Source organism: Patagioenas fasciata, chromosome 4, assembly GCF_037038585.1.
Source record: "Patagioenas fasciata isolate bPatFas1 chromosome 4, bPatFas1.hap1, whole genome shotgun sequence".
Lineage (NCBI taxonomy): Eukaryota > Metazoa > Chordata > Aves > Columbiformes > Columbidae > Patagioenas > Patagioenas fasciata.
The window spans coordinates 28,426,433-28,449,437 of record NC_092523.1 but is presented as its reverse complement, the minus strand read 5'-3'; the positions used below and the strand labels follow the sequence as shown (position 1 = coordinate 28,449,437).

The following is a 23,005-nucleotide window of genomic DNA, read 5'->3' as shown; positions in this document are numbered from 1 at the left end:
GTGAAACATCTTTCAGTTAAGGTGTTAATTTAATGATTGTTTTTATTCTTTTAATTCTTTTATTTTAATTCAGGGAACTAATAGAAGAATTACATCCTATAATTAAGGAAGCACTTGAAAGAAGGCCAGAGGTAATTAGATATTTTCTACTATATTCACTACACAGTTTTAACTATCTTCTCACAAATGGTAGTGAAGAAATGTTATGTTCTTTAGTTTCTGCTCCTAAAAACTGTCAATATACCAGATAAAAGGGTGAGATATTACTTTTTAAAATGATTGTGAGGTGTTTACATTAGAAGAACTTTGTTTTGAGCTCTGTATTATTCCTGTATCAAAGAGCTTTTGTTTCAAGTGATGAAAACATTTCTGTAACCTTTTCCACATGGTTTTAATTCTTTTACCTAAGCACAGTTTTACACAGCTGTTATTTCATTGTATCATCAGTAATGTGCCCACAATTAGTAGTACTTGAGATGCAGAATCGAGTTCTGCTGTCCAGCAGCTTTATTTTTTTTTAAATGAAAAAGGCTGTAAGCTCACCTGACTGACTGCTATGATTAAAAATTTGCTGATGGAGAGCCTGTTTTATAGCAAGGTTTAGAAGCCTCGGTAGGTATTCAAATAAATAATAATCTCTGCAAATACAAACTCAGAGATGATTACTCTTTTTTTTGTGGTTACTGTCATATTCTTATTAGTAATAAATTTGTAATTAAGTACAGATGATGGGATGGAACATCTCTTTGAAAATGTTACTGGGCTATGTCTTGCATGCAAATATGTAGAAAGATTGGCATTTGTACTTCAGTTCATCATTTTATATGTTGCACTTTGCAACAGGAGACTGATAAAAAACATGATTTTGAGAATACATGCAATAGCAAAGCTAGTATATCTTGGAGTTATGACAGGGAAAAAGTTTGTTCATTGTCTGTTTTACTAAAAATGCTAGCAATTTTGGTAACTCATCTTAAAAGGTTGGCACCGCTGGTAATTGGTGCCAGTTGTAGTACAGATATAATAGTGCTTTTGTATACCGCACTGGTTTTATACGTAGTTTTTCCTCTGCTTCATTTAATTTTGTGTTTCCTCTGTTGAACAGAACATGAAACGACGCAGGCGTCGAGATATTTTACGAGTACAACTAGTACGAATATTTGAGCTGTTGGCAGATGCTGGTGTCATTAGTCACAGGTAGGGGCAGCATTGATGAGAATATGTTGTTTATGCATCTAAATTAAGTCGCTAGTATTCTTATGACCCAGTCTAAAAAGCATGCACAATTCTTCAGTGACTTTTAGTGTAGTACCACTAAATAAATAGACACGGTTTTCTAAAACTCAGAATTTTGCTGGGTTCTAATCCTTCCCTGTCCCCGTGCTTTTTATCACAGTGGTCTGTGTTTTATTTAAAATGCTGAGATTCTCTGAGATACTGCTTTGAACAGGCAGTGTGTCAAATTTCTTCTTGTTTGTGTGTGAGCTCAAACATCAAAGCAATTACACAAATCAGAAAACCCAAGTTACAACTGTTTGATGATCAGTCTGTAATTCTTCCTCATGTAGAGTCCTGATGCGAGTCGGTGTGTCCTGTGCAGAGGAGACTACTGCTCATTAATATTGGACCTTTTCCTTTCTGAGGGAGGCAGAATGTTACTGGGTTTGTTTTTTAATTAGTTCACCCTACTTGTGTAGGGACACTTTGAAAGAAGACTTAAAATTCTAGCATGTGTTTTGTAAGTCTCTTAGCAAATTTTTTTTCTATCCAGGTGGAATTGTGTAAGGGCAAGTAGGTTAGGAGACGGTTAGGCAGTTAGACTGTGTTACTTAAGGATTTATTTGTCAGCGTTGGCGAGATAATCAGCGTGAAATTCTCAATCTTTAGCAAGTAAACAGGATATTTCAGAATGTTGCTTCAGAAACACTGTTAAAATGCCTTTCTTGCCTTCTTCCTGCTGATTTTTCAGAGTGCAGCCATTAAAATCGTAGCGTCCCTTCTTTTAAGGTACTCACTGGTGTTTAATTAGTGTATGTAAAATACCTCCTAACTACAGTCTGCACCCTGTCAGCATTTCTCTCGAGGCCAGTCTGACTCTGTGGTGGAAGCCAGCAGGCAGTTATGGGCTAACATAAATCTCCCCATCCTGCTGATCGTGCGCAAGGCACGCATTTCAGTTGTCTTCAATACACAAGTGGAAGGAGGGAGCTGAGAGGAAAGGAATGACCCTTCTAACCATTGTTTTTCAAAGGAGGGCATGTTTGAATCACATGTAGTCTTTAATCTCTGATTTGTTTTAGTATTGATGTCTAGTCAGCTGTGTTGGTTGTTTGGGGTTTTTTATTATTGTTTTTAACACTTGTCCCCAGTGTGAGAACCAAGTCTGTGGGAAGGCAAAGTGACTTCTGGTAGTGAGGCTTAATTATTTGCTTCCACTGAAGCTTTTTATTTAACACTGAAATAGAAGCGAGGTGAAGAAATTACTTTGAAGTAAATATTTGCAGTGATGAGGTTGTAGGTTTTTTTAAAGAGAAAGAAATAAAGAATTGTTTTCAAAAATCATTGTATGTATCATACTATTTGATTTTTTTTAAATTTTATTTTTAAGTGCGAGTGGTGGCCTTGATAATGAAACACATTCCCTCAACAACACTTTACTTGAGTATGTCGATCTAACGAGACAACTCCTAGAAGCAGAAAATGAAAAGGATTCTGATACATTGAAAGATATCCGATGCCATTTTAGTGCCTTAGTGGCAAATATCATTCAAAATGTTCCAGGTATGTAAAAATGCTGTAAAAACGTCTGATTACTGTCTTCAATATGCACTACATTAAAAACAAACAAAACAACAATGAAAACTAAACAAAAATCCACTTTTTCTCTGAAGTTTCAGAATACTTCCATAAAAGTAATTTATGTCATCCATTTTGTATATAACTTTAGCAACATGAGTTGTTCAGGGCAATTTTTAGTACTGTTTGGAAGCATACAAGTAATTTTCTTATTTAGCAAAAGCCTTGTTGGCTGGCAGTGCATTTAAATTTTGTAGACTAATAAATAGCTTGTTCTTGTACACTAGTGACATTTAAAAGGACAATAGTAAACCTATATCCAGCTATTATGATGTTGAAATACTGTCTCTCTACACTAATTTTTCCTTTTGTATTCATTGTTTGGATCTGTTTCTGTTTTACGTACTTAATTTCGAGGAATGTCACGAGGAGTGCATCTGACTGTGCTTTTCTTACAGTACACCAGAGAAGAAGTGTCTTTCCGCAGCAGAGTCTACGCCACAGTCTGTTCATGTTGTTCAGTCATTGGGCAGGTCCTTTTAGTATCATGTTTACTCCCCTGGACAGATACAGTGATAGGAACATGCGAATTAACAGACACCAATACTGTGCATTAAAGGTATTTTAGCACTTTTTGAATTTTGGAAATAGATTGTTATGATAACTTTTCTAATGCAAATTTAACATTAGGGCTTTTTGGATGTGGTTTTCACATTCTTGTTGCCATTCATGACTTAGTTATTTTTCTCTTCTGCCTACATGTAAATTGATGACAGTTTGGCTTTTTCCATACTGTAAATTACCGCACTTGCTGTAGGAATTTCTTAAAATTACTGCTAATTGTTCACTTCCTATGACTTTAGTCCTCAGTTGCCTAAGGAGAAAGGCTTCCATTTGAAAGTACATTAACCATCAAAGTGACGTATTAACGCTTATGTATGTCGGCATATCTGTATGGATAGTTCCTTGTATTTAGTAGTTGAGAAAATTGTGCTTTAATAATTTCTTGAATAATATGTTAAACGTTTTTTTATTAGCCTTGGTCTTCCTCCCTTGACCAGATAGAAGTTAGTTTTCTGATATTTTAATGGACTTGGTTAAAGTGCTTTCTGTGTCTAAGTTATTAAAATGGAGTGTTTTCCAATTACTTTCTAAAGGCTATGTCTGCTGTACTGTGTTGTGGCCCTGTTGCAGATAACGTCGGGCTTTCATCTGATGGCTATTTATACAAATGGCTGGATAATATTTTGGATTCACAAGATAAAAAGGTAATACAGGCAATGTCAACATGGGTTTGTGACCATCAGTGCCTTCAACGTATGTTTTAATGAGTTTTGTGATCAGATTGCCCTAAATGCTTTAGAGTGGCTTAAGCTCAAAACTGTTTCAGTAGTGCAATTTTTTGCACTGTCCTCAATATGTGTACTCGCTCTGTTGAGGAAGGCAGTCCCTAATCGCAGTCTAAGAACAGACAAAACAGAATGGAAGAGGAAAGGGCAAGAAGTGAAACTTTGTCTATTTTTTATAAACTAATCAGTTAGGTTTAGTTGTAGTAATCAGGAGATCTTTTAGAAATGTAAAGGATATGAGATCTTGAAGATGAACTCTTGTGAGACTGTAGAGTCCATTGGGGTCCTGTGGAGTTAGGACCAGTCTTAAGACCATCTAAACAATAAGGCAAGATTTAGATTTAAAAGGTGGGACTTCCATTGCACTAATACTATGACTACATAAAAATAAAAATACAGATTCAGTGGGCTACTTTGCTTCAAGAGAATACGCAGGTCTCTGTGTAGATCTGTCGCTTGTGTCCCATTGGAATTCCTGCGTATGTTTAAGTGCTTTTCTGTATCTGATGCTTTTAGGTCAGTGTTCAGCTTTTAGTAAGACGAGTGAAAATAGTAGATACTTCAGGGTAGCCTTGGAACTTTGGACAAAAACGTCAGAAGAGCTATCTAGTTATTTGCTTCAATAATTTATGACTGTGTGTGCAGTTGAACATTAAACAGTTTGATAGAATTGCTCAGTATTTTAAGCTGGGGTCTCATCAGTCTTAGATGGAGAAAATTTTGTGTATTGCATTTTTTTTGGTTTTGTGGTGGTTTGTTTGTTGGTTTGGTTGGTTGGTTTTTTCCTTGTGTTTTTGTTTGGTTTGGTTTTGGTTTGTTTGTGTTTTCTTAACTAAATATCTATTTAACCTGTTCTGTGCCATTTTTGCAAGTTGGTCATTTTTTCTATATTTATAAATATATATGGGTTCTTTTCTGGAATACAGGTTCACCAGCTAGGCTGTGAGGCAGTCATGCTACTCTTGGAACTCAACCCTGACCAGAGTAACCTCATGTACTGGGCCGTAGACCGGTGTTACACAGGTTCCAAGCGGGTAGCAGCTGGCTGTTTCAAAGCAATAGCCAGTGTGTTCCAAAACAGGTACTACAACATTTTTCAAAACGTTAAACTTTCATTTTCAAAGTGTGCTTTCATGTAGAACTGGGTTTTTCCTCCCCCAAAGAAAAGAGATCACCCCTGTTGGTGTGTATGTGTTACCAAAGAAACATTTTAAAATGTTATCCCATACCATAATGCCTGTCAATTAAACTTTAATAAATTCAAATTTTAGACAGACAAATTAATTTTACTTATTTCATAATTGCAATTTTTTTCCTAGGGATTACCAGTGTGATACAGTGACCCTCCTGAATCTGATATTATTTAAAGCAGCTGATTCTACTAGGGCTATCTATGAAGTTGCTATGCAACTATTACAGGTTTGTATGCTAATTTTGATGTTATTTTTTTTTAATTTTAAAATAAAGAGTTGTCCCTGTGAATTTAAAGAAAACATAATCTGTTGGTATTTGGTTGTCTCTTCGGTAATGGAATATGATGTGTATTTTTTTTCTCCTCTATTTTAGTACATAGTTAGACCAGAGCCTTACCTGGCACAGATAGACTTCAGTGGAAGTCTGTCTGTTTCTATGAACTAAGCACTCAAGACTTCTATTTTCATAATACCTGCTCTTTCAAGATACAAAACCTAAATCAAGATGCTTCTGGTTTGGCCCTGAAACAGAGTGATCTATAGCTCCATTTGTCCAACAGCACCTCAGAGAGAAGTCTGTTGCGTCCTGTCCCTTTACTCTGCTGGGGTAGAAGTCTGTTTTCTGATTTTTGCGTACATACATTTTTTCATCTATCTGTGTGGAGAGATGATAGTGAAAATCTTGTTAGCCTTTTAATTTACTTATGTATATTCCTTTCCAGGTTCATTTAGAGGTAAGCTTAATCTTACAGACAGCATTCATGTTTGAAAATGAAGAAGTATGTGCTGCCTGTGGCTCGGACCACGAGTCTTCCATTTTTTTTTCAAAGGTTTTTGTTTTCAGCTAAATTCAACAGTTAAGTCCCCACTGAAGTCACAGTCCTGTTGATACATCAGCACTCACAACACCCTCCCTTTCAACCCTTTCTTTCTTCTTGAGTGAACATCTCTGCTTAAGGTCAGCCAAAACTGACTTCTGAAGTATCAAACTGCGGTAGCCTCCTGCTGCATCTTTCCACATCAAAGGTTATGTTCCTACTATCCATGTCTCAGAGATGAGCAGATATTGATATTGTTTGGAAATACAAGTGTTCAATAGTATTTCACATTTTGTTATAGAAAAAATTATATTTAGTGCAGTATTTTGTGAAAACAGATTTCTGGAATTTATTGCTGAAAACTCATCAAGTGGAGTAAGTCTTAGCTAGTCTTCTACGAAATTACCAGCATTTGTGAATACTGTAGATATATAGGGATCTGCATAGATGTGAAACATTAAATGAGAGTAGATACCTGCATTTAAAAGATGATTTTATATAAAGATTTGCATTGTAGCGCTATACTTAGCTTCAAATTCTGAACATTACTGTTGTAGATCTTGGAGCCAAAGATGTTCCATTACGCTCACAAACTGGAAGTTCAGCGGATGGATGGGGTTTTGGGTCAGCCTTCTCCTTTACCACATCTGTATTCTGTGTCATATTATCAACTGTCAGAAGAATTAGCAAGGACTTATCCTGAACTAACACTTGCTATCTTCTCAGGTATGGTTTTAAAACAAAACAAAAATCTTCATCAGGTCAAAAGCAACAAATGTGTAATTCATATCTTTCAATAACTAATTTATATGTAATTCACTAAAGTCAGGAGAACAAGATAGCACCGTCATAATGCATGGAGAAAATTGAATTTACTGAGTGAAAATTTTTGTTTACTTACCTTTGAAATATATTCAACAGGAAACAACATAAATCAAAGCTACTTCTACTGACTTTCTAATAGCTGTGAAAATTCACTTTAGATAAATAATTTTCAACTCTCTTTAAAAATTATTCTTCTATTGTTCTTTCTAGTGCTTTCTTATTTACTGTAGATTGCTTAAAGATATTATTCCGTAGCTTTTTTAAACAATTGCAGAATAAAAACTTCTCACATCCATTAAAAAAACTACCAAGACTAATATGAGGAAGAAAAAAGATTAAGTGCTTCTTTGCCCAATTTGGTACTTTTTTATGTGCTCTGGGTTTTCAGTTCCCTTCTACAATTAGAGGAATATATATATATATATATATGTATATATATATATACATGCATATACTAATACGGTTTCTTCAGCATACTGTTTGTCAGCAGTGTCTTCAGTTAGCTCTACTGAAGACTTCAGACTTTATCATTATGAAATAGCACTAATCAGCTAAGCAAAAAGAATAATGTTTGTATCAGTATTACTTTATTATTGGTCTGCTGGGCTCATGTTTATTGTTATTACCAAAACAATTCTCATTAATGATTTGCAATTCATGTATTTACCTAATTTTTGAATGACAGAAGTAAGTCAGAGAATCCAAACAGCTCACCCAGCCGGGAGACAGGTGATGCTGCATTATCTGCTGCCATGGATGAACAATATTGAGTTGGTAGACTTGAAACCCTTGCCAACCATTCGTCGGCAAGATGAAGATGAAGAAGATTCTTTGAAAGACAGAGAAGTAATGGTGAACAGTAGACGATGGCTACGAGGAGAAGGCTGGGGATCACCACAGGCTACAGCTATGGTTCTGAACAATCTGATGTATATGACTGCAAAGGTAAAACTAAGCACTGAAGTGCTCCGCCTTGTTCCAGTGGATTGTGCTGTTTAGGGTGCGAGAAAATGCTCTTCAGAGATACTATGCTGCCAGACTTTCAAGGGTTGTTGCTCATATTTGTTGAGTTGCTTATGTATACTCAAACTATACCGTATAGTTTTGAGGTATTATGAGAAATACATAGTATACAAATGCTATAGTAATTGTTACATATAGTAACAGTGTACAACCATTGTTTTGCAATATAGATGTCTAGTTGTATAGATAACACCAAGTCGCCTGTATACCTGTGATCTCAAAGTAGAGTTTCAGAACTGATGTCTAGTTGCCTGAGGCCAATAGACCTTTCTCCTTCCTATGACAGCTACTTCCAGCAGAGAGAAGGTTTTGGTCATGTGTAGTGCTCCTGCCACTTCTTGATGTGTTTCAATCTTACTGATGAGAGATCATGTTTTAAGCTACAAATTAAAACCTCTTGGCAGCCTGTGGCCCATGGAATTCTATTCAAGATTGTCAGCACCTGGGAGAATGGGTCTCTGCTAAATGTAGATAGATTTTTTGTTTGTTTGTTTGTTTTTGTTTTAGTTTATATGTAAATAAATACATAAAAAATAGACAGGAGTTCACATATAGATGTTTGTATACTTATATAATGTATAGAAATATATATATGATATAAAAATAAAATAGATAATATGTGCAAATATGTTTAGATATATTTTCAGTATATTTGTACCTATAAAATAAAATAGTTATTTCCAGAATGTGTTTATAATGAACATATGTGAGAGCTTCATTCTGGAATGATAAAAGGGCAATAGCTTCTTACAGGATTTACGTCTCCTTTTTCTAGAGCCTGCCCCACTTGGTCAGTACAGATCACTTTCAAATACAGTGTTTTCTACTGGAGTTTTCAGAAGAGATATTTATTTTGTTTTCTAGTATGGTGATGAAGTGGCTTGGTCAGAGATAGAGAATGTCTGGACTACTTTGGCAGACAGCTGGCCAAAGAATCTGAAAATAATTTTGCACTTCTTGATCAGTATCTGTGGAGTGAACAGTGAACCCAGCCTTTTGCCTTATGTGAGTATGTGATATGTCTCTCCTTAATACTGTTGATATTTTAAAATGAGTTGTGTGTCAAGCAGCAAAGGTGACCAAACAAAAAATATGAGGTAGTATTTCTAGATTCAAAATCTCCAGTCACATAATAATGTCATCCCTGTATTTTGTGACCACAAAATAATATGAACGAACCAAACTGAGTTTTTTTGGTTTGAGTTACTTTGGACATCTGTGCCAAAATTTCAGTATCAATTTTAGTTAAACCCACCATTCACAGAATGGGCTTGAGAAAGTAAATAAACCAGAAAGGATATCACACCTTAAAGATATAATAGCTGAGGTTTCCTTAAGACAACTTACTGACTACTACAATTAGGATTGTAAGTCTGAAACAGTCCACTAGCCCTCTCATCAGTTTCAAGTTGTCAGACTTCAGAGTAGGTGGACTAGGTGGACCATAGATCTTATTTAGTGAGTAAATAATAAAAAATGGAAAATGAGACGTCTACGTCTGTCTTAGCATGTTTTTGTTCCTTTGTCATAAAAAGTAAAGTTCTTCATTGGTTGGCAATTGTTTTCATTGCAAATCAGGAAATCTAGCATAACATTCTAGCCCAAATTCTTTGCCTGTACTGTTTGAACAAGGTGACAAAGTAATTGCACAAGTTAAATGCCCCAGATCACTTGTTTAATGTTCATCTTTGAGTTCTCTCAAAGGATGGAAATCAATCAATGAGCAGTAATGACTCAAGAAAATGTCGGAAGAAAAAATATGAACTTACTGATGCCTGGAGAAATCACAGACTAGCAGCCATCTGCTGCTGCTTAGCAGTGACCAGGAATATTTTGCTGAAGATGCAGTGGAGAATCCTTAATTATTATACTATATGCTTCATAAAATATCGCTATAGTTAGCTATTAGTCTTATCAGAGTATATACAGGCCTCAAGCATTTTGGGAATTAAATGTTTTTTTCCTGTGCTATAATTTGGGGTAGTCCCAAAAAGCAGACAGATACTACAGTGAAATAAAGCACCTGTCACACTATATGTCACATCATGGCAGTAACATTATTCCCACATGATAACTATTAAATAAAACCACTCCAAGCCTCCTCAAAACCAATTTTACTTTTTGTCAAAGCATATGTGAAAGCACTGTAGAATAGCATGAGGCAAAATACAATACTTGCAGGAAAAGAAATAGTGTAGAACACAACTGTGAAGTATCAAGAAAGGATGTCAGAATACATTTGCTACAGTGTTGATCTGAGATGTTGCTAAAACCTTTGTAAAAAAGTATTTTGCGTGTTAAATAACTGTCATTGAACTCAGACTGGCTTTCTTATTCTTGTGATATGTTTCCAATGCCTGCTGCTATTGACAGCTGAGGTAGATATTTATTCTAAAAAGCTGTGTTATTTAACTCTCTTTCCTTTTATTTTTTCTTAAGTCACTGCAGAAGAATTTTATTTATGTACATAACTGTTTTATATACATATACTTGTTTTTGATGGCAGGTAAAGAAAGTTATTGTTTATTTGGGTAGAGATAAAACAATGCAACTACTAGAAGAGCTGGTGAGTGAACTTCAGCTTACAGATCCTGTCAGTTCAGGAGTCACCCACATGGATAATCCACCATATTACCGCATTACTTCCAGTTACAAAATCCCCTCTGTCACTTCAGGTGAGAGTTTATTAATTTAAACATTTATTATTGCCAATTATAAACATGTTCTTATCCACCAGTTATAATACTGGAGTTCATCTGTAAATACTCAATAGGAGTACAGTATTATTTTTCTAAAAATAAGGTTGAAAGTTTGTTTTACAAGATCTGCAGTTTTCGTGCACCTGGAGTTCTCATTAAAGAACATCTGATAGGTTCACGAGTAACAGGTTGGTATTAATATATGTATTAGACTTTGTCTGTGTTCAGATCTTGCACTGTTTCCCCTTGCTATATCACTTTTTATTTCAATGCAGTCAAATAACTGGGAAAACTTATGTAAGTTTTAATCTATGTAAGTTGTTACATTTTAGGATCTGTTATAGACACAAGCTGCATCTGTAGGGATTTGCTGAAGAGGATTTAAGTGAACTTCCTAACTTGCTTAGGAGAATTTATTTAGAAATAATTAACAATAGATCAATCATTTAAAAAAAAAGAAGTGTCTGCTTCATGCTTCAGTCCAAGACCATGCTGCGAAATCAGGGGAAAAGCTGTCTGGTTTTGGTGAAGCATCTTTCAAAGTGAGCCACAAAAGGCGTGGATGGAAGTGTGTCTAAGCAAGGACTTCGCTTTTGTGCTGCGAAGCTGTCAGTGTTGTGAAGCAACCTGGACTGATCACAAGATAGATGCATTGGCACTTGTTCATGAAAGTGTTTAAAAAGTGCAAAAAAAACCCTATGGAGCTCTTGCACTAAAGTATAATTGAGAGTACCAAAATCTGTGGGGAGGGTGCAAAATGATTTCAAATTGTGTTTGTATATACATTGTGATACTTGTAATTTTCTCTTAAAAATAAATCGATACAAGCTTCACTAGAGGCTGTTAGGTTTTAACCCCTAATCTGTTTGTGTTTTGAATTAACTGCGTACCAAATTCCAACTACATTTTATGGATTACTATGAGGTATAGCATACAGGAAAGAAAGAAGTAGCTCTCTAGGTAGGCTTCAAGAACAAGCCTTTCTACTTAATTTACATTGAAGATTCAGAGATTCCTGCAGTAGACTCTTTTGATTTTTTCCTGTTAGTGAAATAATGGTAGCAGCTCTGAATCTTTCAGTCTAAACAACAGTTTTTTCTTTAATGTGAAAGTCATGTCTGTGGCTCAGTTTGTATTTGTGCCAGTTGCTGTACTGTAAACCTGGTTAGGGCTCTTGGCATGGACAAGGAAATAAATGTCATTTTGTAGTGCTTCTCTTTTTTGTTGACCAATCTTTTTATTTTTCCATAATTCACAGGTACCACTTCTAGTAGCAATACAATGGTAGCTCCCACAGATGGCAACCCTGACAGTAAACATATAAAAGATAATATTGAAGAGAAGTAAGTATCTCCTCAAAGAGCAGTTATTAGGTGAATTATAGGAATTCCTGCTAGGTACTATAAACACTTGCATTTCAGTGGCTCCAGGTATGTCTACATTGCAGGAAATATACGAATGTAAGTTTATGAGTTATAAGCAACAGAACTGGAATACTTGTGGGGATTAACAATAGCAGCCTCAATTGTAATTTGAACTCAAAAAGCTGCAGAGGAAACTGAATAAGTTAAGGGACTCATCCAGGTCAGGGTTTGTATTGTTTAGCTATATTGTTATTGATGCCTAAATTAGCTACTGTTACGCTGGATTGCATATGTCTACATGAGAGAAATTATACTGCAGATGGATATGGATACATCAAGGGCAAATCTTTAGTAATGTAGCCAGTTTGCAAATTGATTTCCTAGCTCACTGAAAATCAACAGTGCCCATGTGTTGAAAGCTAGTTTATTCTCCCAGGTAGGGTATTTGGATGCCTGGTATCTGTGGCAAGAGCCATTAGAGACAGCTGTAAAACAGATGCCTCTCTCCTGAATTTTTGAGCTCCTTAAGAACAGTCTTTTGTAGAAATTTGCCAGACGGTGGTAATGGTGTGAGAGTGGTAGAAAGCAAACGGCTGACATGGACTTAGGCTGTGGGCTTGGAGCTTAGCAGTAACTGACTGTGGGTATGCTCTCATTCTGTGTTAAACATGAGATAGCTAGCCTTAAAGTGAAAAGGGAGTAGGGGTTCTATAATTAGCATGAGAAAAAGTGTGCACAGAAAAAAATGTATACGTGCTGTTACTGTGGAGTAGCTACTATGTGAAATTCACAAACCCATTTATTTTATGATGACTTGATCAAGAGCGTTAGTAATTATATTTCCAATATAGTTTCCCTGATTGACACTTTTTTCCTTCCCAAGGATAATTATGTCAATATGGTTAGATTAGTAAATATGTTGATAGACACATCCCCAGTACTTCAATTAAATTGAGAGGGGGCTGTGTGAAAATAAATCACAGAAGCCTGTGGAATCTGAGGTGTCATTCAGAATTCAGCCTACTAAGGCCCAGACAAGTATTTGGCTGCTATGGGGGCTGGAACTGAAGAATCTTGTAGAATGATAAAGGCAGTTTTGAAAGTCTCTGTGAGTTTTGGCATTTGCTATAGGGCTGCCTGACACATCCCCAGGGTATATACTTTTTTTTAAGATATACCATGTATATCCTGGACTTGCCAGGAGGAAAGAATTTTAGAAACTTACCTAAATATGGCGTGGAAATTGTGCTTTTAGCACTCTCATTCCTCTGATGTCTTTATCAGATTAGCAAGGTAGGATCTTGGACCGTGTGTGTATAGGATTATGTCTATGCCCGGTCAAATAGGGATTTCATTATTTTGGTCGAGTGAGAAGAACTTATTCATAATGGTAAATGTATTTAAATGTTAATGAGAATGACTTAACAGAAATTTAATCTGTAGTGGATGATCTCCTTGATTCCCCTTATCTGACATTGCTAGAGGAAGTATGTCTATACAGCTGAGATGCTTTGGCATCATATTGATTGTCCTTGTAAGATGAAATATTAATGCATAACAGTTCTGTTGAAATACAGTTTTACTGAGAGACTGATTAACTTTTGTCACAGAATGTCAGTTACTAATGCTGTTCTATTTGTTCCCACAGTTATGCACATCTAGACATCTACAGTGGGTTGAACAGTAACTTAAACCGCCAGCACCACAGACTAGAATCTCGCTACAGTAGCAGCTCTGGAGGGTCATACGAAGAGGAAAAAAGTAATATTTTTATTTTAAAATATTTCTGTGAATAGAAAACAAAATTTTCACAAGTTAATACTTCTGTTAAAGGTTGTAGAACGTGAAGAAGCAGGCATTATCAGTGTTTTTTACATTCCTCAGTCTTAGTACTGCTATTGGAAGTCCAGCATACAGTTGATTACAATAGAATGTGCAAGGGAGATAATAAACTTTCCTTCCCTTGTGCTCTGGAATGACTTGTGAACATCTTCCCAAATGGAGGAGTTTATTGTAGGAAATTATATTAGATCACTTTGGATTTTTTTCCGTACGAGCATCCATGTTCTCTATGTGCATCCATTGTTTTTATGAACCTATTCAACAAAATCTTACTTGAATTACTTCTGTGTAATCATCCTTATGCTAAAAGAAATAACCCTTTTTTTTTAAACTATGTCTAACTACTACTGTTTACAGCTGCTTCCTCCTCTCTTCCTCCCAGATCTCAGCTTTTCAAGAATTTTAAAATATTTCTTTAGAAGACTATATAATACAGAAACGTATTATATATATGTATTTTAATTTCTGGTTTAATTATCTTTCATGTTAGGTGATTCAATGCCTCTGTATTCAAACTGGCGGTTGAAGGTGATGGAGCACAACCAAGGGGAGCCTCTACCTTTTCCACCCTCTGGAGGTTGCTGGTCACCATTGGTGGATTACTTGCCTGAAACTTCTCCTCCGGGCATGTCTCTTCACAGGTAACTCTTGTACCAGGGTTGGTGTCAATTTATTATATTTTAATTTGTGTTGCACATATAATTTAAATATAGGAGATTAAAGGCAATATATTTAAATACAGTAGATAAAGACAGTAGATTTATTTTCTGCAGTTTTCTCCACACGTTTAGCAATTTAAGATTTCTAAGCCTTTTAATTTGGAGGGCTAGTTTTTCTGTCTTCATAGTGAGTGTTCATCTTTTCCCTTAATACAATTCTGTGGATGTTTATAGACTTAAAGAGTATTTGTTAATAGCACAATAGACTATTTGCAGCTCTTCATAAAGTTCATACTTTGTGTTCTTCTAACAAATTATTTTTGTTTGTTTATAGATGCAACATAGCAGTGATCCTTTTAACTGACTTGATAGTTGACCACAGTGTAAAGGTGGAATGGGGAGGATACTTGCATCTTTTGCTTCATGCGATTTTTATAGGTAACTAAATTCTTACAGAAATATGCCTAGTAACTTAGGAATTAAAGGTCACAGAATCACAGAATGGTTGGGGTTAGAAGGGACATCTGGAGATCATTTAGTCCAACCCACCTGCTAAAGCAGGTTCACCCAGAGCAGTTCACACAGGAGTGTGTCCAGGTGGGTCTTGAATGTCTCCAGAGAAGGAGACTCCACAACCTCTCTGGGCAGCCTGTTCCAGTGTTCTGTCACCCTCAAAGTAAAGAAGTTTCTCCTCATATTCAGATGGAACCTCCTGTGCTTCAGTCTATGCCCGTTGCCCCTCATCCTATTGCTGGGCACCACTGAATGGAGTCTTGTCCCATCCTCTTGACACCCACCCTGGAGATATTTATAAACATTGATGAGATCCCCTCTCAGCCTTCTCCAAGCTGAACAGACCCAGCTCTCTCCGTGTCTCCTCGTAAGAAAGGTGATCTAGGCCCCTAATCATCTTCATAGCCTGCCGCTGGACTCCCTCCAGTAATTCCTTGTCCTTCTTAAACTGGGGAGCCCAGAACTGGACACAGTTCTCCAGATGCGGCCTCACCAGGGCAGAGTAGAGGGGGAGGAGAACCTCCCTCGACCTGCTGGTCACACTCTTCCAAATGCACCCCAGGATACCGTTGGCCTTCTTGGCTACAAGGGCATATTGTCGACTCATGGTCAGCCTGTTATCGACCAGAACTCTCAAGTCCTTCTCTGCAGTGCTGCTTTCCAACTGATCTGCCCCTAACCTGTACTGATCCCTGGGGAACTCCACTAACTACAGGCCTCCAACCAGACTTTGCACTATTGATCACAACCCTCTGAGCTCTGCTATCCAACCAGTTTTCAATCCATCTCACCATGCACTCATCCAACCCACACTTCCTGAGCTATGAGGATGTTGTGAGAGACTGTGTCAAAAGCCTTGCTGAAGTCAAGGCGGACAATGTCCACTGCTCTCCCCTCGTCTACCCAGCCAGTCATGCCATCATAGAAGGCTATCAGGTTGGTCAAACATTATTTCCCATTGGTGAATCCATGTTGACTATCCCTGACAACCATCTTTTCCTCCACATGCTTGGAGATGACATTCAGAATGATTTGTTGAGAGGTATTTATGCGGCTGATCTTTTCCACGTTTACATCAGTGTTTCCCATTGTGTTTGAGATCTCATTAATTTGTTAATATTTACAATATTTTAAAAAAATCAACTAAAGATTAATACAACTAAATATTAATAAAGATTAATTATTAAAGAGGTTTTTGGAGTCGTTTCAAGGCACTTTCTTTTGGAGCCGCTTTTACTCCTTTCGTCTTGTAGAAGACACTATAAAATTCAAATGTTTTCTTTCTCCGTGTAGTAATTTTCATACAGAGCACAGATTAAGTTCTTATTGCAGTGTGAGAAACGACAACATATATTAATGTTTGTTAAACTGTATGCTTTTATTTTTATATTGAAATACTGAAAAAACCACATTTTTTTGTGAATTAGATATCTGTTATTTGGTGAAGTATAACAGACCAGTTTGGATACTGCTATTTTTAGATAATTAAATTCAGCATGTCCTTTGGATTTAATAAAGCTTTTCCATTTTCGTTTTGTGTTAGGTTTTGACCACTGTCATCCTGAAGTCTATGAGCATTGTAAACGACTGCTTTTGCATCTGCTGATAGTGATGGGATCTGGCAGTAATGTCCAGTCTGTTGCTTCTGTCTTGCTCAGAAACAGAGAGTTTAACGAGGCCAGGGTGCTCACTGTCAAGCAAACTACCCATTTAGATTATACTTTCACAGGTATGCTGTAGATTTATTGTTACTTTTTAAAATGACATGGAAAGTTATCTGTTCTTCCAGGCATTATTAAAATTTTTGTTATTTGTAATATTTTCCTGAGCTCTTGTCATTAAAATATATTTATTCAGATTTTAAGTCAAAATGAAAACAGCTCACATTAGCACTTAGTGCCCAGTTGTCAGGAGTAGGGAGCACAGTTAAGTGGTTCAACAATAGTGGAAACCACAGAGGCAGCTCTATGTTTTGGATCTGTAATACAGCAGGTTTTATAATGCCCTTGAATATAAAACCCAAGAAGATACATTTCTTGCTTCCTTATAATGACTTTAAATTTCTGACTTTTGTCAGCTGCAGTTGCATCATTCAATAGGCTATCAGGCTACTGTTTTGAAGTATTACATTTTCATGTTCACCTTAAACATAACAATATTGTAATTATACAGGAAATTATATATTTTCTATGTATCTCTTTGTGAAAGGAATATTTTGAGGGTGTGAGCCTATTGTAGTTTTTGAAGAAATGTGAAATAGTTCATTTTTTTTGAAACCTAGTATTTCAGACTATTTCAGTAGGTGGCAGCATGTTGCTATAGAATCTGTTTATTCTGTTTTGTTCACACCAGAAGTGGTTTTGTCACTAAACAAAAACACTCATCTGTTTTGTGACTTCGATATTCATAGCAATGAGGAATTAAAAAGTGGGCACAGTGGAAGAATTCTTTTATGTAAATCTATTTGCAGAACTTCACCGGTGCACTTATATGGTATACAAACCAATCCATTGCTGATCTTTACAGTTTGGGGTAAAACTGTCTAAACATGACACAGTATTTTGGTATTATTAATACAAAAACGTCTCTTAGGACCTATAATAACATCAGCATCAAACATTTCCAGCTGACCTGTCTGTGCATTATTTGGAAGTAGTTCATATCATTTTTCTCGGCTTATTGAGATGAGGTGCCTCAGAAGCCGATGAGCTATCATGTTACCAATAAAAAAAATCAAACATAATGCAGTGATTTTAGAAAGGGATCCAGTCATGTGGAGATGTTGCATGTATCAGACTTGTTGATTTCATTGACATTATTGCATCCATTAAATTAATCTTGTTACATTTGCAATGTTATTGATGTTTTAGAGCGTTATTTTTTCTTTTTATATGTTTAATACTGTCGAGAGCACATAATCATCTTGGGTTTCTTTCAGCAGGTGTTCATGATTTTATACCTGATTACCAGCCCTCCCCAATGACAGACTCAGGGCTTAGTTCAAGTTCTACCTCTTCTAGCATCAGTTTAGGAAATACAAGTGCTGCCATTTCTCATCTGCAAACCACAATCCTCAATGAGGTTGACATTTCAGTAGAGCAGGATGAAAAAGTGAAAACCCTCATAGAATTTATTACCTCAAGGTAAGATTTCAATTTTCATTTTTGTAAAGATGTATTTTTGTGGAAATATGGCAAACCTCTTAATATTTAGCATCACATTCTCAAATTTTGTCTCTGTTTTATCACCAGTAAGAGACAGTTTACTCCTGAAGTGGTTTTATGTGATACAGCCTATGAACAAGTCTATCTTTCCAACAAATTCAGAGAATTTTGGACACTCTTTCATGACCTGAGTGTTTAAAAGTCTTTTGCCATGTTCTGTGCAGATTATTTTTGCTTGCCACAGTTTCTAGAATTCCCTTTTCCATCTAAAGGATTAGGACCGGAATGCATAAAGATGTGCTTAGGCAGCTGCAAGATTTGTGTGGTGTTTATGGATTAACTAGTAGTAGAGAGCTGGAAAAAAAACCCAGGAATTTATGGCAAAGAACATCTGTAAAACCATCAACACTTGTGCAGTTTGTGTGATAGTTTATAGAAAGCTTTCAAGATTGTGTACATCTGAAATCCTGCCTGTTTCTCAAAGCTTTTGATTACTCACACTTTACATCAGCCTAAATTTAGAATAGTGAGGTGTATTGGTGGTAAGAAAACGGGAAGGAGGTTGTTTTAAGAAGTGTATAGTGGTGTTATTTGGTCTAGTTCTTTGTTAGATAACTAAATATTATCTAAGAGAGAACACCTCTTCCTAAACTTATGCTGTTATTTCAGATGAATCTGATATACTGCTTTTCACCTTGTCATAACTTCTTGTATATTCTTGTATACCAGGCAGTTGTCAAACTTCTTTCCAATTTGTGTCTGCAGTTGTAAATGGTTTCTTTTATGCAGTAAGTAGTAGATTCCTTTGCGGTTAACCTTAAGGTTAAAATAACATTTAAATAATATTAATGAAAAGGCTATGGTTTATAATCTGTTGTGTGTACTTTATACTTTTAGGAAAAGAGGCCCGCTTTGGAATCATGAAGATGTTTCAGCCAAGAACCCCAATATAAAGAGTGCTGAACAGTTAACTGTGTTTTTAAAGCATGTGGTATCTATTTTTAAACAGTCTAGCTCAGGTATGTTAGGAAACAGTTAATGCATGATAAAATGTCCACGTCTGCAAACTAAATGAATTTTTTTTAATGCCTATACATTTACAGGTTATCTATAAAATCGCTCTAGGTGATCACTTACTGCTTCTAAGTAATAGATTTTTCTTCTATATTGCACACTTCAGTTCCTGTTTCTACTATGACAGTTCTAAGTATAATCTTTTAGGAATGAGATGAAATATGCTATTAATTTATTGTGGACACTTAATATTCAAATCTTAAATGTTTTATTCTCCACAAGTCTCTCCACTGTTAAATATTGTGGAAGTTTATATGCCTGGAAAGATTTTTGAGAGTATTACTCCTTGAGAAAAATGTAGAAGATGAAAGCTTTTTAAAGTTAGGAATAACTCTTCATTGAACTCAAGTGGGTTTCTTTTTTATAAAGCATTGTGTTGCTTGAGTGTTTATTTGCTTTTATAGGAGGATTTCAATTGGAACACCGTCTCAGTGAAGTTGCCTTGCAAACTGCGCTTTCTTGTTCCTCTCGACATTACGCTGGGAGGTCCTTTCAGATTTTCAGGGCTCTGAAGCAGCCTCTTACTGCATCTACACTTTCCGATGTTCTCTCCAGACTAGTAGAAACTGTTGGAGATGCAGGAGAAGAAGCTCAGGTATTTGAAATCTTTCCCACACTTTATTAGAAAGCTGCGTGCCTAAATGACATACTTACATTATTATTTTAATGACAGTAACATTTAAAGGCATTTTTAATTCAGTGGCTTTTTGGTATTAGAGAAAGATATTTCAAATATCAAAACAGTTTTAATCGTGACACTTTCTGAATTTTCACCTAATTAAATTACGTGCTGTGCACATTCTCTTCTACAGAAATAGAAACTTTCAGATACATCTGCTTCCTGAAAACACCTTCTCTTTTCTAGTTAGAGAATCCTGAGATCAGCCATATTAAAAGTATTTAAGGTTACCTTTTACTAAGAACTTAACCTGATAAAGTGTCTAACCACTATCCAACTTAGCGCAACTGTACCTCTAAAGAAGTGGATCTAATCTTTAATATTGCAAAATGGAGAGTCTAAATACCTCCATCTTTAAGTCCATCCTTAAAAGTAATGCAAACCAGAATTAATTATGTGAATATTTAGAAATAAATTGAAGTGTTTGCCTGTCTTGAAGCTGTACTGCTAATTTGAGCTGTCTCATCAGGATTGTGTTCTAATTGAAGCACAAAATAGTAGTTTAGTTGCTGATACTGATTCTATATTTTATATCATCATCAACAGATTTTCTGTGATCTTCTTGTGCATATTGCATGATTTATAATGACCTGTGGTTTTCCTCAGGGTTTTGTCATAGAACTGCTTCTGACCTTAGAGTCTGCTATTGATACGTTAGCTGAAACCATGAAGCATTACGATCTGCTTTCTGCCCTTTCTCAGTAAGTGCTTTTATTAGTCAAGCTACATGACACATTTTTATACATTTGAATTGTTAAAGATCTGTATTACCAATGTAATGAAATAATTTCTTGTCGTCTTTGCAGAACAGTTGTATCCTTATAGCAAAATTGCTTCCTCTTCTATGTTTTTATCATTCAGCCACAAGCAAAACTCATAAGAATCGAGATTTTTTGAAAAAGGATTTTTGCTACCTTTCCAACTTATCCTCTTGTTCAAGGTGTTCCTTATGGCTCAATTCTGAAATGTTGTCAGTTCTTCTGAAACTTCTCAAAGATAAAGCCACAGAGTATATTTAGAACTTTTATTTGTTTAATCAGGCACTACTTACGTTGATTAATAGTATAATTTTTGGGAGGAGTCTTATTTCTTCCCCATATGTATAATGAAGGTAGTGGCACCAATCTTTAAAATACAATATAAGCTTCACACTGTGAAACTCTTGTACTGCAAGAAATACATTTTTTTTCTAGTGTTAATACGAAAGAAATTTCTTCAGTTACAGCAAATGGTGGTCTCTCTTAGGCCTCAGATTTGTGGTCTGTATATCAGAGAAGTGTAATTCAACAATCTGAGTCATTTGCATGTCTAATTAGAGTCTGAATGGTTAGCTCAATAACATTTTATCAAACTGAAAAAAATCCCTAAATATGCAGACACCTTTATTTGTTTGACGTTATGGCGAAGTTTTTAAAAATATTGAGATTTCTAGGATTATATTCAGTTTCTCAGTGTCAGAACTGGAAGATGTTGGTTTTTCTAGGTCAAATACTTCAGACAAATATAAGGTAATAAGTAAATAATTTCATTTATTAATTCATTCATTTCTCTACCTTTATCACATCTGTAAGTAAGTTGGAATCGAGATCTTAATTTACAGGTAATGTTTCATGTGCTGTAGGCTAATTTTCCTGATTTTACTGAATTGTAGCGTAATTATTTTGCTATTTTAGGATTGTAACAAATAAATTTGGTAGCAGAGGTAACAGGATGCTATGCTGTAAGGATGTTTTAACTATGTATTTAGAAATTCTGTATTTTCATCTATTATAATACTTTTCTGATGATGAAGCAGAGGATTCACTGTATGTGTAGATATGTGATTACTGTCAAATCGTTTTCCTTTCTTCGCTTTTTCCAAACTGTATATCATTGAAGTGTTTTGCATGGAATAATATGTAATATTGATTTTTTTTTTTCTCTTTTTAGAACCTCATACCATGATTCTGTAATGGGAAATAAGTATGCAGCTAATAGGAAAAGCACTGGACAGATAAATCTAAGCACAAGTCCCATGAATAGTGGCAGTTGTTTGGGATACTACAGCAATGCAAGGAGTAATTCTTTGAGACTGAATTTAATCAGTGAGCGGAGAGGTGACCGTCGACGGAGCAACACACTGGATATAATGGATGGAAGGATAAATCACAGTGGAAGTTTGGCAAGGACTAGAAGCCTTTCCTCCCTCAGAGAGGGAGGGATGTATGATATGCAGCCCACTACTGACCCTGTCAACTTGATGGCCACCATATTTTGGATTGCAGCTTCATTGCTAGAGTCCGATTATGAGTATGAATACCTTTTGGCTCTCAAGCTACTCAACAAGCTTCTTATTCACTTGCCTCTGGATAAATCAGAGAGTCGGGAGAAGATAGAAAAGGTGCAGAATAAACTGAAGTGGAATAACTTTCCAGGCCTTCAGCAGCTTTTCCTGAAAGGCTTTACTTCAGCATCTACACAAGAAATGACAGTTCATCTGCTCAGTAAACTCATCACCATTTCCAGGCATGCTTTGGTGGATCCTTCTCAGTTAGCAGGTATCTTTAATAACTGTATATGTCATGATTTTTTTTTTTTCCATCATATTAGGTGTAATCAAAATCGGTAGTGATCATGCATTTCCTTTTAAAAAAAAAAACCCTTCAGTTAAATGCTTTTTGGAGTTGGTGATATTACAGTGCTAGATAGTGGGAATACCTTACAGACTATGGTTATCTACCAAGATGTACTCCATGAAAACTGTATGTATTGACTATTAACTCAATTTAAACTTGCTTGCAAGTATTAAGAGCACGTGTAATATTAATGAGCTAAATAGCTCGCTTAGGACTGTCAAACATTTGTACATTTTTGACTGTACTACCTAAAGCTATCCAGTTTCATGATAGTTTTGCTTAATTGGTCCGGTGATGATTTTGGTTTTTTATTATTTTTTATTTTATACATGTTTATACCTATACACAGACACATTTATATACCTTCTACATACATACATACTTCTGGTACC

The 23,005-nt window shown here is 35.8% G+C and overlaps 1 protein-coding gene across 11 annotated transcripts in view; it reads left to right on the top strand.

Annotated features, from left to right (window-relative positions):
- Positions 1-23,005, top strand: part of FRYL (FRY like transcription coactivator) — a 170,309-nt gene that overhangs the window by 112,574 nt on the left and 34,730 nt on the right. For 10 of the 11 annotated variants that reach the window (XM_071807478.1, XM_071807476.1, XM_071807474.1 and 7 more), the window contains 21 exons: positions 74-131; positions 1,106-1,197; positions 2,609-2,781; positions 3,255-3,415; positions 3,954-4,064; positions 5,072-5,226; positions 5,465-5,564; positions 6,714-6,882; positions 7,667-7,926; positions 8,869-9,009; positions 10,511-10,679; positions 11,962-12,046; positions 13,716-13,828; positions 14,400-14,550; positions 14,903-15,006; positions 16,625-16,810; positions 18,020-18,224; positions 19,143-19,264; positions 19,724-19,914; positions 20,605-20,699; positions 21,928-22,535. In XM_071807478.1, the coding sequence (XP_071663579.1) occupies positions 74-131; positions 1,106-1,197; positions 2,609-2,781; positions 3,255-3,415; positions 3,954-4,064; positions 5,072-5,226; positions 5,465-5,564; positions 6,714-6,882; positions 7,667-7,926; positions 8,869-9,009; positions 10,511-10,679; positions 11,962-12,046; positions 13,716-13,828; positions 14,400-14,550; positions 14,903-15,006; positions 16,625-16,810; positions 18,020-18,224; positions 19,143-19,264; positions 19,724-19,914; positions 20,605-20,699; positions 21,928-22,535 (3,449 nt within the window). The remainder of the gene's footprint in view (positions 1-73; positions 132-1,105; positions 1,198-2,608; positions 2,782-3,254; positions 3,416-3,953; positions 4,065-5,071; positions 5,227-5,464; positions 5,565-6,713; positions 6,883-7,666; positions 7,927-8,868; positions 9,010-10,510; positions 10,680-11,961; positions 12,047-13,715; positions 13,829-14,399; positions 14,551-14,902; positions 15,007-16,624; positions 16,811-18,019; positions 18,225-19,142; positions 19,265-19,723; positions 19,915-20,604; positions 20,700-21,927; positions 22,536-23,005) is intronic. The other variant, XM_071807471.1, reaches the window with a different exon arrangement.